The sequence below is a fragment of the Phyllopteryx taeniolatus genome, chromosome 13 (assembly GCF_024500385.1).
Source record: "Phyllopteryx taeniolatus isolate TA_2022b chromosome 13, UOR_Ptae_1.2, whole genome shotgun sequence".
In the NCBI taxonomy this organism is placed as follows: domain Eukaryota; kingdom Metazoa; phylum Chordata; class Actinopteri; order Syngnathiformes; family Syngnathidae; genus Phyllopteryx; species Phyllopteryx taeniolatus.
The window spans coordinates 17,955,926-17,971,048 of record NC_084514.1 but is presented as its reverse complement, the minus strand read 5'-3'; the positions used below and the strand labels follow the sequence as shown (position 1 = coordinate 17,971,048).

General features: G+C 44.1%; 2 protein-coding genes across 5 annotated transcripts in view; both read right to left on the bottom strand.

Annotated features, from left to right (window-relative positions):
* Positions 1–77: 77 nt before the first annotated feature.
* si:dkey-177p2.6 (uncharacterized protein LOC568712 homolog) lies at positions 78–6,419 on the bottom strand. 2 transcript variants are annotated; one of them, XM_061794563.1, is made up of 3 exons: positions 6,112–6,194; positions 4,482–4,616; positions 78–4,068 (listed from the first exon to the last, which is right to left on the bottom strand). In XM_061794563.1, exon 3 carries the CDS (start codon positions 4,062–4,064, stop codon positions 3,414–3,416), a length of 651 nt encoding a protein of 216 aa, XP_061650547.1. In that variant the 5' UTR covers positions 4,065–4,068; positions 4,482–4,616; positions 6,112–6,194; the 3' UTR covers positions 78–3,413. The 2 variants fall into 2 exon arrangements, with proteins under 2 accessions (XP_061650547.1, XP_061650546.1); XM_061794562.1 differs by lacking the exon at positions 4,482–4,616 and having other exon boundaries at positions 6,112–6,419.
* Positions 6,420–9,514: 3,095 nt separating this feature from the next.
* The window catches only part of cdca4 (cell division cycle associated 4), a 14,521-nt gene continuing 8,912 nt past the window's right edge, over positions 9,515–15,123 (bottom strand). For 2 of the 3 annotated variants that reach the window (XM_061794565.1, XM_061794567.1), the window contains exons 2-3: positions 14,845–14,971; positions 9,515–12,452 (exon numbers count right to left, since the gene is read on the bottom strand). In XM_061794565.1, coding sequence (XP_061650549.1) covers positions 11,553–12,443 — 891 coding nt within the window. In that variant the 5' untranslated portion in view covers positions 12,444–12,452; positions 14,845–14,971 and the 3' untranslated portion in view covers positions 9,515–11,552. The remainder of the gene's footprint in view (positions 12,453–14,844; positions 14,972–15,123) is intronic. The other variant, XM_061794564.1, reaches the window with a different exon arrangement.

Sequence of the window (15,123 nt, the reverse complement as noted above, 5' to 3'; positions counted from 1 at the left end):
AAGGTTAAAAAAAAAAAGTCATTTCCTTTGTGTGAATGTGTGTGCTTTGTCATTAAGAAAAAAAAAGACAATTGTCCTTTTTGTCATTTCTGTATTGGTGAATAAACTCTATTAAATATCCCAGCAAAAAAAACATTATTATTATGAATTATAACCAGCAAACACATGCTTCAGTTACACTCAAATATATACGATATAAAGATTTTATGGACAACATGCAGCATTTGTGCTTACATAACCCTCCACACACACACACACACATGAATAACACTGTGGCGTTTGTTCCGCTTTCTATTAGATTAAATAGAATATTGACTTGGTCAGGTTCGTCGAGCTCTCTTGTGTTTTTCTACACATAAGAAAAACAAGGCCAAAAAACAAGAAAACAAGTCACGGGAGTGCACGTTTCACGCGACTGGCCAAGCTGCCCGGTCTTGGACAAAACAAGCTGCAGGCTCCTCCCACTGGACGCGTGACACGAGTGGTGCTTCCTCACCCCACCCTTCCCACTTCTTCCTCCTCCGTCCTCCCTATGCCTGCAACCCCCTCCCTGGACCGCTCGCTTGTCAGCCTGTCAGGAAACATGAAGCCGGAGCACAGAAGAAGGGTTGTGGTGGAAGTCGGGGTGTGGTGTGGTGCGGTGCGGTGTGTGCGGGGTGAGATTGTGTGCTTGAGTCGGCGACGCTCAGCGGGCCTCGGGCCATGCCCGCATGAACGCAGATATTGACAAATAGGGATGGGTTTTTTTCTTTGCGTTTGGTGTGTGGTTTTGTTCATAAAACTCAGTTTTCCAGAAGTGTTTGTGTGTAAATCTGGAAAACTTACATTAACTTTCAAAATGTCCAGGTACGCGTAAACATACAGGGCGTACTCGGTTTAGCACGGTCCCAACATACAGTACAGTATGACGTACCGTAATTAGGACTTTCCTACTTTGTTTGGGTAGCTTAGCGACAGACTCCGGCGCAATCCAATTTGCGTACAAACGTGTGTTACGTTGTCGCAGTAAGAATGGAATTCACAAAGCGAGTACCCCCGTACTTAACTTCAGTTACTCCCGTACTTACTGTTTATCATTTCATTGTTTCATATTTATGGCCTACCAGTGTTTTTCCATACAAATATTTGCTGTAATTAAGATTACACTGCATTTCAATGTACTCATTTGGGTTACGTCGCCGATGCAGGAACGGAACGTCGTAGCGGACGCCCTATCTTGTATATCTAGCGGGAAGCACGTCTGCCTCACAGTCAAGAGGTTCTGAGTTTGAATCTTTGGTACTGTATTCTAAAAACATACATCCTGGTACACACAAACACTTTTCCACTCTTCAAAGATGTTTTATCTGCTGCAGACCCCACACATGAAGATAAAAATGACGTAGACTCGAAATGATCCTTAGGTGCTCAATGCGAATGTTTCTTTGTCTATGTGGCCTGCAATTGACTGGTGACCAGTCAAGGGCGTACCCCACTTCTCTCACCTAAAGTCAGCGGGAATACGTTGCACTTACCCGCCACCCTCGTGAGGACATACCGAAGCAAAAATGGATAAACAGATGGAAATCTAGGACTGATCATGTTGTTTTTCAGCCTTCTGATTGGTTGAAATGCACGCCAGAGTCAACAAATGCTTTCTGATGTAGACTGTAATGTAAAATTTTTTTTTTTTTAAATAAATAAAATTCCAACCCCGTCGTGAACATTTGTGAAAATGCGGACAGGCCTGAGATGCACCACCGAGAAGGCACGTAGTCGAAATGAGTCGGACGGGATTGGGCCTCGTCATGAGAAAGCTAAAATTTAGAATGATTGGTTCACAGGAGCATCAACATCAGGAGGTAGACCAGGAGTAAAGCACACCGTAAAAGTTTTTCGCATATAAAATTGCTTCGATAAAAACTCAGCCGTACAAAAAAAGTCATGAAATCACAATTGGGGGACACATGTCAGCAAAGTAGCCCTGGTGTTGGCGGTCGCTCTTCACACGAGAGCCACCTTTTCGTCGAAACGGAAAGGTGGAACAGAAACGTCGGAAGGGAATAGATCTGAATGATCAATTGCACTCACAACAAACAATCAGGCACAAAGAAGAAGCTTGTGGCCGCTTTTCAAGCATAAATAAAATTGTACTAGATAAGAATTACAGAAGAGGCTTGTGGTTGAATTGTCAGGGTGAATAAAGGCCTTATCGCACTAGCCTGGAGTCTAGTTGGCGACCTGATGTCAGCGTCCGCGCTGGTTCAAGAGATGTCGTGGAGACGTCTCCTGGAGACTAGACGGGTCGCCAGTGAGTCGCGGAAAATTCAAACATTCGGAGACCTTTTGGAGACTTTTTCCAAGTCTCCAGCGGGTCTCTGAGACGTCGCAGAGGCTAATTGTGTCCGCCACTGAGAAGAGATCTCACTGACATCTCCGAGACTTGCTGGACACTGAGGAGACGGAGAAGACATCATGGAGATGTCTCCGCTACTTTGCAGTGATGTTTCCGCTACATCAGCGTAACTTCTGGGCTTAATGGTCTCTGCGAAACCTCGCCCTTGTGAGAGCGCAAGCAATATTTTGGTCTCCTTAGTCGCCTGAGTTGCCGCGACTGATCAGTTGCAGCAGTCGTGGCGATGGCCACCAGGGTCCGAAAGGGTCCCAAACTCGGACTCCAAAGTTGGGTAAATGCCGTCCCGCTTGGCCCGGCTACCGCCTCTTAAGTAATTGAAAGCATCTCAATTAATAATCAAGCCGCTAGCCTCGGGTTTCCTCCTAAGTTGTGCCCACGACACCAAAGGGGAGAAAGGGAAAACTGTAGTTGTTTCCGATGTTCAGTGACGCAAGCGACTTTACCACGGTTGATGGATCAGGTTCTCCCAACATTGATCTGTCCCTGCACGATATCAGCCCCTTTATTGACAATTAGATGTCGGCTTTCGGACAGCGACAATTTCCTTCGACAAAACAAGGTTGGTCCAGTGCTTTGCTGAATCCCCTTACGCAGAGCCGTCGTTACGCCTCTGATACAGAATTCATTCACTTTTGCCTTTGACTCAGGACCTCGTGATACAGCTTTGCTGCAGTCAGAGAATGTGATGACGTAGATGTCTGACGACGACAGTTGCTTTCAATGCAACAGGGTTGGTCCCAGCTTTTCAGAATCCCCTTAAGAACAGTAGTTGTTACCCCTCTGATACTCCCTAGTCAACTTCAACACCCCACTCTGTATCAGTGACTTTCACACAGTACATCAACCCGGTACTTGACGCAGCCCAGGTTAAAGTCATCACTCCGTCTGCGTCCTCGGCCCGAGATCCGACGAGTACGAAGAACCCTTGGCTGTTCGGCGGGGGGATAGGTAATGAGCCTGTCTCGAATGGCAAGAATCCACGAGGAATTGACGCCCACCCAATTGTACTTCGGGTGGATCAGGACTTGACCAGGATCTCCATGATGTGGTCCAGTTCATTCACGTCCATCAGACACGACTGGAGACTCCCGGCGGGGCCTTTCCCGTCCTCGTCCGCCCAAACGGACACGCTGACGGGCCACAGAGATCCCACCATCCAGCCCGCGGACATGTCCGAGGTCTCGTACATGGAAGTGTCTATGTCCTCGAAGATGTCGTCCAGGGCCAGGTCGCTGAGGTAGCCCATGGCGTTCACCATGTCGCTAATCGCCCCAAAGTTCACCTCCGGGGAAGAGGATACCAGTGCTGAGGACGGACTTTCTTGGCCACCCTCCGCACACCCGGGACACTTGAGATCCACATGCAGAACAGGCGAGTCCGGAGCGCAGAAGACCGCGTTCAGGTTCTCCTGGACGTCGCCCCGCATCTCGTCCTGGATCTGCCGCAGCGTGTTGATGAGCAGCACCGAGCGGCGCAGGCTGAGCTCCACGCCGGCCCGGTAGCGCTGCAGCTTTTCCAGGCTAAGGCCCAGCACGCGCCGACGCATGTCACCGGTATCGCCAGAGCCGCCCGATGCCGCGTCTGCGCCATCGCGCCGCTGCGTCTCCTCAGCGGCCGCGTCCAACGCCTCCACGCAGCTCCACTTCCGCTTCACGCCGCGACCCAACATGGACCTGCACCAACATTTTCTCGTCATGTTTCCATTTACTCTCTTAAAACTAAAAAGTCACATCATCATCAAAATTCCTGAAAAATGATATTTTTCCCCCTTTTTTCATATAAAATTATGAGATTTTTTTGTTATATTGTAACGGTTTTCAAACAACAATAAAATTCTCGTAAAAATTAGGATTTTTTTTTGAAAAAAAAATGTGTAGATTGCGGATATATTTGTGTAAATAATTTTGGGACAAATCTCTCCCCATAGTCAGCTACCAAGATTGTTGAGAAAGTTATTTTTAACCAACTCAGCAATTTCTTGAACTTAAATTGACTTTTTAACAAATTTCAATCATGTTTCCGAACTCATCACAGTACAGAATCCACTCTTATCAAAGTGCTAAATGATATAAGGTTGAATACTGACTCGGGAAAGGTGTCAATTCTGGTCCTGTTGGATCTCAGTGAGGCTTTTGATACGGTAGACCATAATATACTCCTGAACAGGTTGGAAACGTGGGTATGACTGAATGGAATAGTCCTTTGACGGTTCCGGTCCTACCTGGAGGAAAGGAGTTATTTTGTAACGGTTGGTAGTGTTCAATCTCATTGAATGGCAATGACCGATGGGATCCCTCAAGGGTCAGTTCTTGGACCCCTCCTGTTCAGCCTGTATATCCTACTCTTGGGTCAAATTCTTCAGGACCTCAATGTTGACTATAATAGCTATGCAGATGACACACAGTTAAAGTATATCTAGCATTGTCTCCAGATCACTACAGTTCAGTTGAGGTGTTGTGTCATTTTCTAAAACAGATAAATAACTGGATGAGCCAAAACCTTCTTAAGTTAAACCACAACAAAACTGAGATAATTGTTTAGGGCAATAAAGAAAAGAGGCTTGCTGTTAGTAAATACCTAGTCATTGTCTTTAAAAACCAAAGACCAAGTCCGAAACCTAGGTGTTCTGATAGATTCCGACCTGACTTTCAACAGTCATATCAAATCAATGACTAAAACTGGTAGTTTTAGTAGAAGGTCATCCATGCTGTTATCTCAAGTAGACTCGACTATTGTAATGGTCTTCTGACTGAACTCCCTAAAGAGAGCATTAAACAGCTGCAGCTCGGGTTCGGACCGGAACAAAGACGTCAGAACATATTACTCCAATTCTAAAATCTCTACACTGGCTGCCGGTCAGCTTTAAAATGCATTTACAAATTCTGCTACTGGCCTATAAATCATAAATGGTTTAGGTCTTGAATAATGCTAATGGCATATAAACACATCGAGTTACCTTGTGTATGGAATGCACTATATAAATACATTTGCTTTGCTTGCTTGACGTTAGCGTCCATGTTACCCCGTTTATGTAACAGTAATCAAATATGTCGGATTTCTTCTTCATTCCCAGCCGGGACATTTGGGAATACTGTCCTCGATTTTTATTTTGTCTCTTCTAATGTCGTGACTCACTGCTAAGACTTTATTCCTCCGGACAATACGATGATCTGCTGGTCTACTGGGTGGATTCAGACCAGGTAGATACAGGTTCTGGAACAGCGGTTCTTAACGTGGCTTCGACCAGGCAGTCTCAGGGTTTCAGCAATGTGTGCGTGTTTCTGTTCACGAGTATGTTTCGTTCCATTCATTTGCAATCAATGTCCTTTCAGTTATGTTTTGGTTTGGTTTTGTTCTTCGAACACGGTGATTTTGATGCTTAGTGATGCATAACTCATTTTGTGCACTAATATAACATGTACCTATTTGAAAGAAAAACAATCACGTTTTATAAGGGGTTCGGTGAATGCACGTATGAAACCTTCGGGTTCAGGATTCCCAACAAGGTTAAGAACGATGGTTCGAGCAAGCACACACGGGAGCCCCCGAAGCTGCCTATAATTCAACATGTCAAGTCTACTCGGTTCTAATGACAAAACGCGCATGTCACGAACGGCAAGCTGCTCCGGTGGCTCCGGAGAACTGACCGGTCCCACCCGCTCGCGAGCCGACTTTTCAAAGTTCCGACTGAACGAATTAAAGACAACAAAGCTTACGTGTCCTCGGTCCGCGTCATGAGTGGACACAATTCGGCCGCGGTACGTCGTCGTCGAGTGCCGGGAGAGAAGATGCGGAATGTTCGGTCCGCTCCGAGGGATCGAGTGGGGGCGGGACCGGAGCTGCGAAGGGGGCGTGGCCGCAGCTGCTCGGCCGGCTGCGATTGTTTCGCTCGGCCGCCGCTCAAGCCTCCTCCTCCGCCCCTCACGGGGCAGCGAATGTGCCGCGGCGGTGGTGCGTTCACGTGCCCCTCGGACTCGGGTGGCCGCACACGTGAGCCACCAAAGCTCATCAGACGAGTCGTGCTTTTGTGTGTGATTGATTGCGTTGCGTAATAATGCCAGTTTAGCAATTCATGTCCTCTTCGTGCAATTCGATATGACCTAATATAAGCTTTTCCGAGACGTGCCATTTAAACAGTCATTAGTTTTCAAACATTCCACGTCAGAATGACACATTTCTGTTTATTTTTTCCGGTGATGACATCAATATTCATATCATATTCAGACATGTACACGTGCAAACACATCGAAAATGAAAATTCCAAAGCGAAATGGTCCGGAAGGTGTTGCGTCGTTTAACTGGTTCATGAACGCCACATTTTAAAGGGCCCGATGACTCAGCGCGGAGGGGACCGGAAGCAGTTGGGTTAATACCAAATAAGGAATCTCCTCGTTCACTTCTTCTTCCTCCAAAAAGCAGTCAGCGCGTCACTCGAGCGCGCTCATTTTTTTTCACGACTGTTCTTCTGGTTTTCTTTCGCGAACACTTGTTCATTGCGGTTTGACCCACTTCTCCCATTATTTTCGTATGGTCATTCAAAAAAAAAAAAAGAAAATCCTAATCACACTTATCACACAGGCTATTTGTGCTAAAATATTGAGAAGCGTTCATAAAAGTCTGGAAATCCAATTTCCATTAGTACAGTGGTTCTTAAACTTTTTACAAGTACCAGCCCAAAAAATAAGTGGCTCTCCTAGTCCCACTATAATGCCAAACATTAAAATACAGGAGTGTAGGAGGTCTAAATAGTTAGCAAAAACAAGGCCGGGGTTGTATTCCTAAAGTTGGTAAAGAAAGTTGTACAAGGAAAAGGACGTAGTTTTCCAAGAATAAGTCCCAATTTTATGTGAAGAAACTCAAATTACACACAAAGTCATAAAATTACCAGTAAAAAAAAAAAAAAAAAAAACTAAACAAATGATATGACAAAATTGTGATATAATGGGAAAGACAACACCACAAGGTTTACAGGAAGAAAATCAAAATATGAAAAAAAAATAAGAACAAAGAATACTACAAGAAATAGATATATTTAAAAAAATATGGCAAGAGAAAAAAAATCCAAATTGAACAACAATAAAATTATTGTACATGAATAAGATTTGTAATTTATGATGATAAAATCAAAATATAAGAAAAAAAAGTGTGATTTTGCAGGAATGAAGCCAAAATGTTCTAAGCAAAAACTTTCATCCATCCATCCATTTTCCATCGTGCCTCTCCTCACGCGGGTCACGGGCATGCTGGAGCCTATCCCAGCCGACCGCGGATGAGAGGCGGGTACACTCTGGATTGGTTGCCAGCCAATCGCAGGGCACATAGAAACAAAAGTGCACCTACGGGCAATTTAGTCTTCAATTACCCACAATGCATGTTTTTCAGATGTGGGAGGAAACCAGAGTACCAGGGAAAAAGCCACACAGGCACGGGAAGAACATGCGATTAGCTGGCGACCAGTTCGAGGTGTAACCCGGCTCTTGCCCGAAGATAGCTGGGATAAGCGCCGGCACGCCCGCGACCTGCGTGAGGAGAAGCGCTACGGGAAATGTATAAATTGTTTATAGTGTAGCATATAAACTGTAGTTATATGGTGTCACCCCCTCCATGCCCCCATCAAAACAGGCTAATTTCAACAAGACCAGTAATAGGGGGTGCAAAGTTGCCCGTAATTATTGATCTTTGAGGGATGACATCATTTGATTAAGACACCTGGTATTTGAAACTTTGTAGAAATAAAACCCAACCTAGTTTCTCCTGTTGAAGTTAGAAGCACTTCTCGGACTCTGACTTCTTCCTGAATGGCTTTTTTTTTTTTTTTTTTTTTTTTTTTTTGCTGAGTCACCAGCAGGCCGTTAATCTTTAACAAGAGACTCCCAAAAAATGGCTTGGCAGCAGGCCATCGCACTAAACTACGCTTGCTCAAGTTTCCATTCCACTCCACTCTACTCTATACTACGGTGACCACGACAAGTTCAAGCGTTGCCGAGCATAGATAAGAGGCAGGGAAGCGATGGAGTGTCGTGTTGAGTCTGGTGTGCCATGTTGTGCTGCGACGAGCACGAGAAGCAGCACGTGAGGACAAAAGCTGCAATTGAAGTGCCCGGTTTTATGAGCTACAACATGGCGTCACTTCCTCCCCCATCAGCCTGACGAGAATAGAAAACCTTCACTGGATTCTGCGCGTCCTCTCCGGCGGGCCGAGCGATTATGTTTGAACATGTGTGTACGCTGTACAGTACAGAGGAATGCTTAGTCATTTTGTAATCAGAAAGCAAATGGAAAAATACTGTAGAAGTTTGTACTTTTTTTTTTACGTTTAGATGTTTAAATGTTGAAACGTCTCAATTGGAATTTACTTAATTAGTTGCGCATGATTCAAATGTGCTAAAATACTACTTTGATTATTGTTCAAAGAGGGGAGATTACATCATTTTACAACATTTGAATCATGTGCAACCAAAAATTAAGTTTTTCAGTGCATGCATGTTTGGCGACTGACAGTATGAATGAAATTCAGGAATATTAAAAAAAAAAAAAAAAAGTACTAGAAAAAGAAAAAAGCCTATATCGTATCCTTTTTATTTTTAAATTTCTTCTAGATGTTTTAAATAATAAAATCTCAATTTACCAGTTTTTTAGTCTTATTGACATGAAAATTCAAAATGAATAACGTATACAGTGGTCCCCCGCATATGTGCAGTTCAGCATTCACAGATTTTAAAAAGATTTTTTTGCGGGGCAAGGGGCTCTACCCTGTTTTTCAGGGTAACTATTTATTGGCGGTATCTTCTCACGTCTTCATGCTTTATTTATTATTTTTAAAAGAAATATATTTTGAATACTTTTTAATGATTTTTGCAAGTTAAAAATGTCAATCTTTGGTGCAGATTTTGATATATATATGATATGATATGTCAGTTTGACCTACTTCACGGCCAATTTTAATCATTTAACACCGTCTACTTAATTTGACATGATCAAATACATTAGGACACTACAAACGTATACATTTCCAAATTACTTGTGCAACTAAAACAAGTTGTTCATTAGTATTGATTGAACGATTGCAAAGTTGTCACTTAATGGGCCATACGAAATACAGAAGCACACAAGACAACCAATAGTTGCATCTTTTATTATAAAAAAATATTTACAAAGACGCTACAAGTTTTTTTTTTGTCTGGATATAAAAAAATGCATACATTTTTGACAACGGTATTAATAAGTCTTTGAAGTTCTAGCTCCCATTGCAAACAGCGTGAGTGACATCCTTCAGGTGTGTGTGTGTGTGTGTGTGTGCGTGTGTGTGTAATACTGAACTGGTTTGTGTGTGTGTGTGTGTGCGTGTGTGTGTGTGTGTGTGAATACGTTTACATTGCCTGAGTTCTCCGCCGCTCTCGCCTCCTCCTCTTTTTCTTTTTCTTCACCGCCGCCGTGAGCGTCCATTTTGCAGAAAGGCAACTGTTTGCATAAAAGGACTTTAAAGGACATTGGAGTCGTTTACAATCATTTTTTGTAACGCGTGTGACGGAGCTGCATAGTGATTGTAATTGTGACCCGGTTCTTGGGATTATTCAAACAAAACAAAAACAAAACAAAAAAAAGAATAATAAATAGGTACTGCACTCCAAAAAACCATAAGTGACAAACTTTCATTCGGACCGAATGCTTGACGTGTGTGGCTCGGATGTACCTACAGACAGAATAAATACAATAAATTAAAAAAAGAAGAATAAATTAGCAATATGGCTTCTTCTGGATGAGCTGGATAGAAAGGTATGGTTTTGCTTCCCTGGGCTAGAAAAAAAAAAAGTCAACGAAAAAAACTTTGGAGCAAGTGAAGTTAAAACGGCGCCGACCAAAAAAACAAAAAAACAAAAAAAAAAGTGACAACCGGGAAGACACGAGTCTCAAATGTGGCTACGTTAACATCTCAGAAAATAAAATTTATAATAGGAATATCAAATGATACTTGCAAAAAATACCCCGCCCCCCCCACCCCCCACAACTGTATAATGCAAAAAAATATATTTCTATTTACATATACGTACATATACATATTCCATTCATAATTGCTCAAATCTTTAGGAAAATACGCATGGATTGTTAGATCTGGATGTTTGTTGTGGATTGCTGTCGTTTATGTCGTTGTAGTGTGAACACTTGCCACAAAAAGCCATCGGGAGCTAGCGCAATGGACGTAAACATGGAAAGAACACAAAGGAACAAATTGAGTGCTTGGGAATCGAGGCGCAAAATTCCAGGAATTGGAAAAAGTTGGAAACGTTCCATGGGAATTAATGGGGCAAAACAACAGGAACTTGCAAAATTGAAGGTTAGCTCTTAATAGGGAACCTAAACATAGCTGCGGAAAATATATTTTGGGCATACAGTGGAATGCCACATATTCGCGGTTTGACATTTGGGGGGGGGGGGGGGGACCTATTCCCCGTTTAATGGTGGGTTTTCTTCCACATTTCTTTTACATTGTTAATTATTAGTCATGTTTGATTCCCCTTTTTCAGAAGGATACCAGTATGAGTAGTTACGCTTGAGTACTCGCAGATACCACGAGTACTTTTGATGCATAAAATTTCAATTAACACAATAACATAATTGTCAACAAAGACCTCGTTCTTTCTTTCTGACACACACGATGATTCGCCGGTGTGTCATACAGCCGCAGTGTAGCGCCAACTACTGGCGAGGAGGGCTTACTCGGTGTCAGATTATTTTTTTTTTGCCTCCGGTATCGGCGGCCTTCACGGGTACCCGATACCTTGAAATAAGGCCCGTATCGGCCAAGTACCAATACCCGTTATGGGTACTCACCCACCCTTAGGCTCTATTTATGCTTGACTGTGATACCTTTCCATTCAATTCCCACGAAAGTTTCCAACTTGACTTTCTTTCGCTAAAATTTCTGTAAATTTGCAGGGAAGTTTCCATCCCTTTGCAACCCTACTTGTGAACGTCGTCTCCTCCAAGTTCGGAATATACTGTATGAGTAAAAACAAACGAAAAGGGGGTAAAAAAAGTTCCCAACGGGAGCTGCCGATCCTAAAAATCAATTTTGGCTCGCAGTTAATTTCACACCCTCCCCAAATCTGGCTGTGTAACAAAAGCACATTCAGCAAGTCCACGGCGGCACCGAGCTTCAGGAGCCCACGATGATCTCCATGATGTGGTCCAGTTCGTTCAGGTCCGACCGGCAGCTGGCGCCGGGGCTGAGGGGCGGCGGCCCGTGGGAGGACAGGCTCTCCAGCAGGTCGTAAGGTCCCATCTTGGGGGCGCTCTGCATGCCCGTCAGCACCGTGTCCAGCTCGTAGTAGGACGGGTCCACGTCCGAGAACAGCTCCTCCAGTGCCGGGTCCGGCGGGGGCGGGGGCGGTGGCTGCTTGATCTCAAAGGTGCCGAAAACCTGCTCCCCCGGCCCGGAGTCCGCCTCGGGACGTTCGTCGGCGTCCTCGCCCTCCGACTCCTCGCCGTCCTCCTCCTCCTCCTCCTCCTCGCCGTCCTCCTCGCGCTCCTCCCAGCAGGGGCCCATCCCGAAGGGGCCCGCCATGTAGGACTGCGTGGACACGACCTCCTTGGGGGCGTCCCCCGCTTCCATCACCACCTCTTCCGAGTGGTAGCCCTCGTCCAGGCCACCCGCCAGAGGGTACGGCTTGGGGCTCTGACCGGCCGCCACCGCCGCCGCCGGGTCCGACTGCCGGCACAGCACCTCGGTGGCCACCAGGCGGTCCGCGGGGCACTGGGCGGCGGCGAGCGCCTGCGTCATGAGCTGCCAGGTGCCGTCCTGCGTCATCTCCTCCTGGATTTGTCGTACCGTGTTGGCGATGAGCACCGAGCGGCACAGGTTGGGCTCCACCAGCATGTGGCACAGCTGAAGTTTAATCAGCGACATGTCCAGGAGAGACTGGCGCTGGAGGCTGTACGAAGGCGACGGTGTCCGAGCGCTCGCCGGGCCCCGCTCGCCCGGACCGCTCGCCGTCGCCGCCTCCTCCGCCGAGTCGAGGAACTTGCGCTTGGTGCCCTTTGGAAACATGTCGTCTGTCTGAAGGCGGCAAAAAACAATAACGCTAAATTAGACGACGAAATCGTCGCTAGCCACAATCCTACGACAGTTGTTCACTGATAATTGCCATGTCAATTATGAGTCATATCAATATATGTATGCGTGTAAGGCTATGTGCTGTAACATTAGTGAAGGCCCAGTCCACATGTGTAAAGTGCTTCAGGAAAATATTCACAGAGCTTCACTTTTTCCACGTTGTAGTCGGTTACAGCCTTTTTCCAAATTTGATTATGTTCATGTATTTTCCTCAAAAGTCTCAACGTGAAGCGCCGGAAAGTGTTTGCAGCGCTTCACTTTTTCCACATTTAGTTGAAATCTTTCTGAGAACGCAAAAATAAACAACTGAAATAATGTGGTTGCACAAGTGTGCACACCCTCTTTTAACTCTGGATGTTACTGTGTTCAGCATTAACCCATCACATCCAAAATCATGTTAAATGGGAGTCAGCACGCACCTGCCACCATTTGAAGTTCCTCTCATTAACCCCAAAATAGTTCAGTTGTTCTAGTAGGCTGAAGGTTTTGTGCTAAAACTGACTACTGTTTGGAACTGTTCATAATTCCCACCACTTCTGACTTGTACAGGTTATAGGTCACCTGCACCAAATTGCCTCTGATTATGAATAAAGTTCCTATGTTCAAGTAGGCTTTCCCTGACTTTTGTTTTTTTACTTTTTAGCAGAAACCTTCAAGTTTAGTGCTAAAACTGACTGCTATTTGGAAGTGTTCATAATTCCCTCGACTTGAGTTGTACAATTTATAGCTCATGTTAATGGTGGATTTTTTTTTGTAATTATTCATCTTTTAAAAAAAATAAAATAATGTAATACAAAAAAAACAACCAAAAAAACGCCTAACATTTGAAGAGGTGTGTGTAAACCTTTTATATCCACTGCAAGTACAGGCTTGGCCAGAATTCATGACTCTTGTTAGTCAATAGTCATGTTTCTGAATATACTTATTTTATTTATTTTTTGTTATTACTTAAAATGCTGAATAGCTTACATAACTTTTTGCAAAACAAAATGAGGAAAACATGAAGCACTGTGACAAACGTACTCACAGGGCTGAATTCTGAAATATAAAAATATGTATTCCGTTTTGGAATAAGGCTGTAACATAAATGTGGAAACCTTGCGGATGCACTGTACATAGATAGTTTGAAAATGGGTATATTTTTATACGTCCACACACAACAGGCTTTTTTTTTTTTTTTTTTTTAAAAAGAGGATCATAGGGCATTTTGGCCAATTTGGTGAAAAAGGTAACTTGGTTGAAATAATTCACTTTCATTTTGTATATCATTAGCCGAGTAATGGAGTTGCCTAGTAATATTTTAATGTTTTGAGAAAATGGAAAAAAAAAAAAAAAAAACATTTTAGCAAGTATGTCGGTATTTCAGTACCTCAAAAATTACTAAAGAAATGATGCTATTAGGGTAACGGTATTATTTATAATGTAATTATAATTTTTCCTAGGTGATAAATATGTTCTCATTATTTAATGAGGTAAATGAATGAAAAATGTAAAAAATGAAGAAAAACATGTTATTTAACCAATTTTAGGGGAATTACTGCTAAATGAATGCAAAAAATATTTCAGGACTATTGATGATGTAAATTTGGCAATTATGCTATTAGGCTAACCATATTGTGTATAATGCAGTTATAATTAACCAATTGCCCCGCAAGGATAAATAGTTTTATAAATCTGAACCACCCATCCATTTCCTGAGCCGCTTCTCCTCACAAGGGTCGCGGGCGTGCTGGAGCCTATCCCAGCTGTCATCGGGCAGGAGGCGGGTACACCCTGAACTGGTTGCTAGCCAATCGCAGGGCACACATAAACAAACAACCATACGCACTCACAGTCACACCTAGGGGCAATTTAGAGACTTCAATTAACCTAGCATGCATGTTTTTGGGATGTGGGAGGAAACCGGAGTGCCCGGAGAAAAGCCACGCAGGCACGGGGAGAACATGCAAACTCCACACGGGGCGGGGCCGGGGATTGAACCCCGCTCCTCAGAACTGGGAGTAGAATAGCAAAATGAATTTAAAAAGTGAAGAAATGCGTGTTAAACAATTTCAGGGGCAAAACTGCAAAATGAATTCAACAAATATTACAGGACTCTTGATCATGTAAATGCTATGTAGGCTAGATTAAATTCAAATCAAAGTGCCCACTACTTGAGTCTGAAACCCAACATTTGTGTGTGGATCAAAGGCCAAAAGGCATAAAAATACACATTTTGGAACCACTCTGCATCCTTGTGGACGTGGGCCTAAGAAGCAGCTTTGACTTTACACTACACAAAAGGTGTCTTGTCTGTCTGTCGTTGGGGTTTTGCTCTTAAAAGTGGGGGCTCTACCTTTCCTGTCGGCAGGCACAGGCATTAGCATAGCAGCGTGGTCCCGGGCCGCAACGCTTCTAGTACGTTTGTATTTTGCTCAGCGCCATTGCTGCCCATTTTTAGGCCACCCTGAGAGGCAAGACTCCTGCTGGGCGGAACAACCACACTTTCAACAACACCGGCAGCACCAGTCGGCCACCAAAATAAGAAACTGATCAAGTCATTCTTTGAACCTTTGTCTACTACAATGCGAGACACGCACACAAAAACACTTTGGCTGTGTTGGGAAGCAATTAG

Bases quoted from the DNA above. Each gene is read 5' to 3' on its own strand.
- si:dkey-177p2.6 (XM_061794562.1), bottom strand. From the start codon at position 6,404: ATGAGCTTTGGTGGCTCACGTGTGCGGCCACCCGAGTCCGAGGGGCAC. The intron at 4,069-6,111 runs GTAAGCTTTGTT...ATGTTGGTGCAG, and splicing joins ATGACGCGGACCGAGGACAC to GTCCATGTTGGGTCGCGGCG.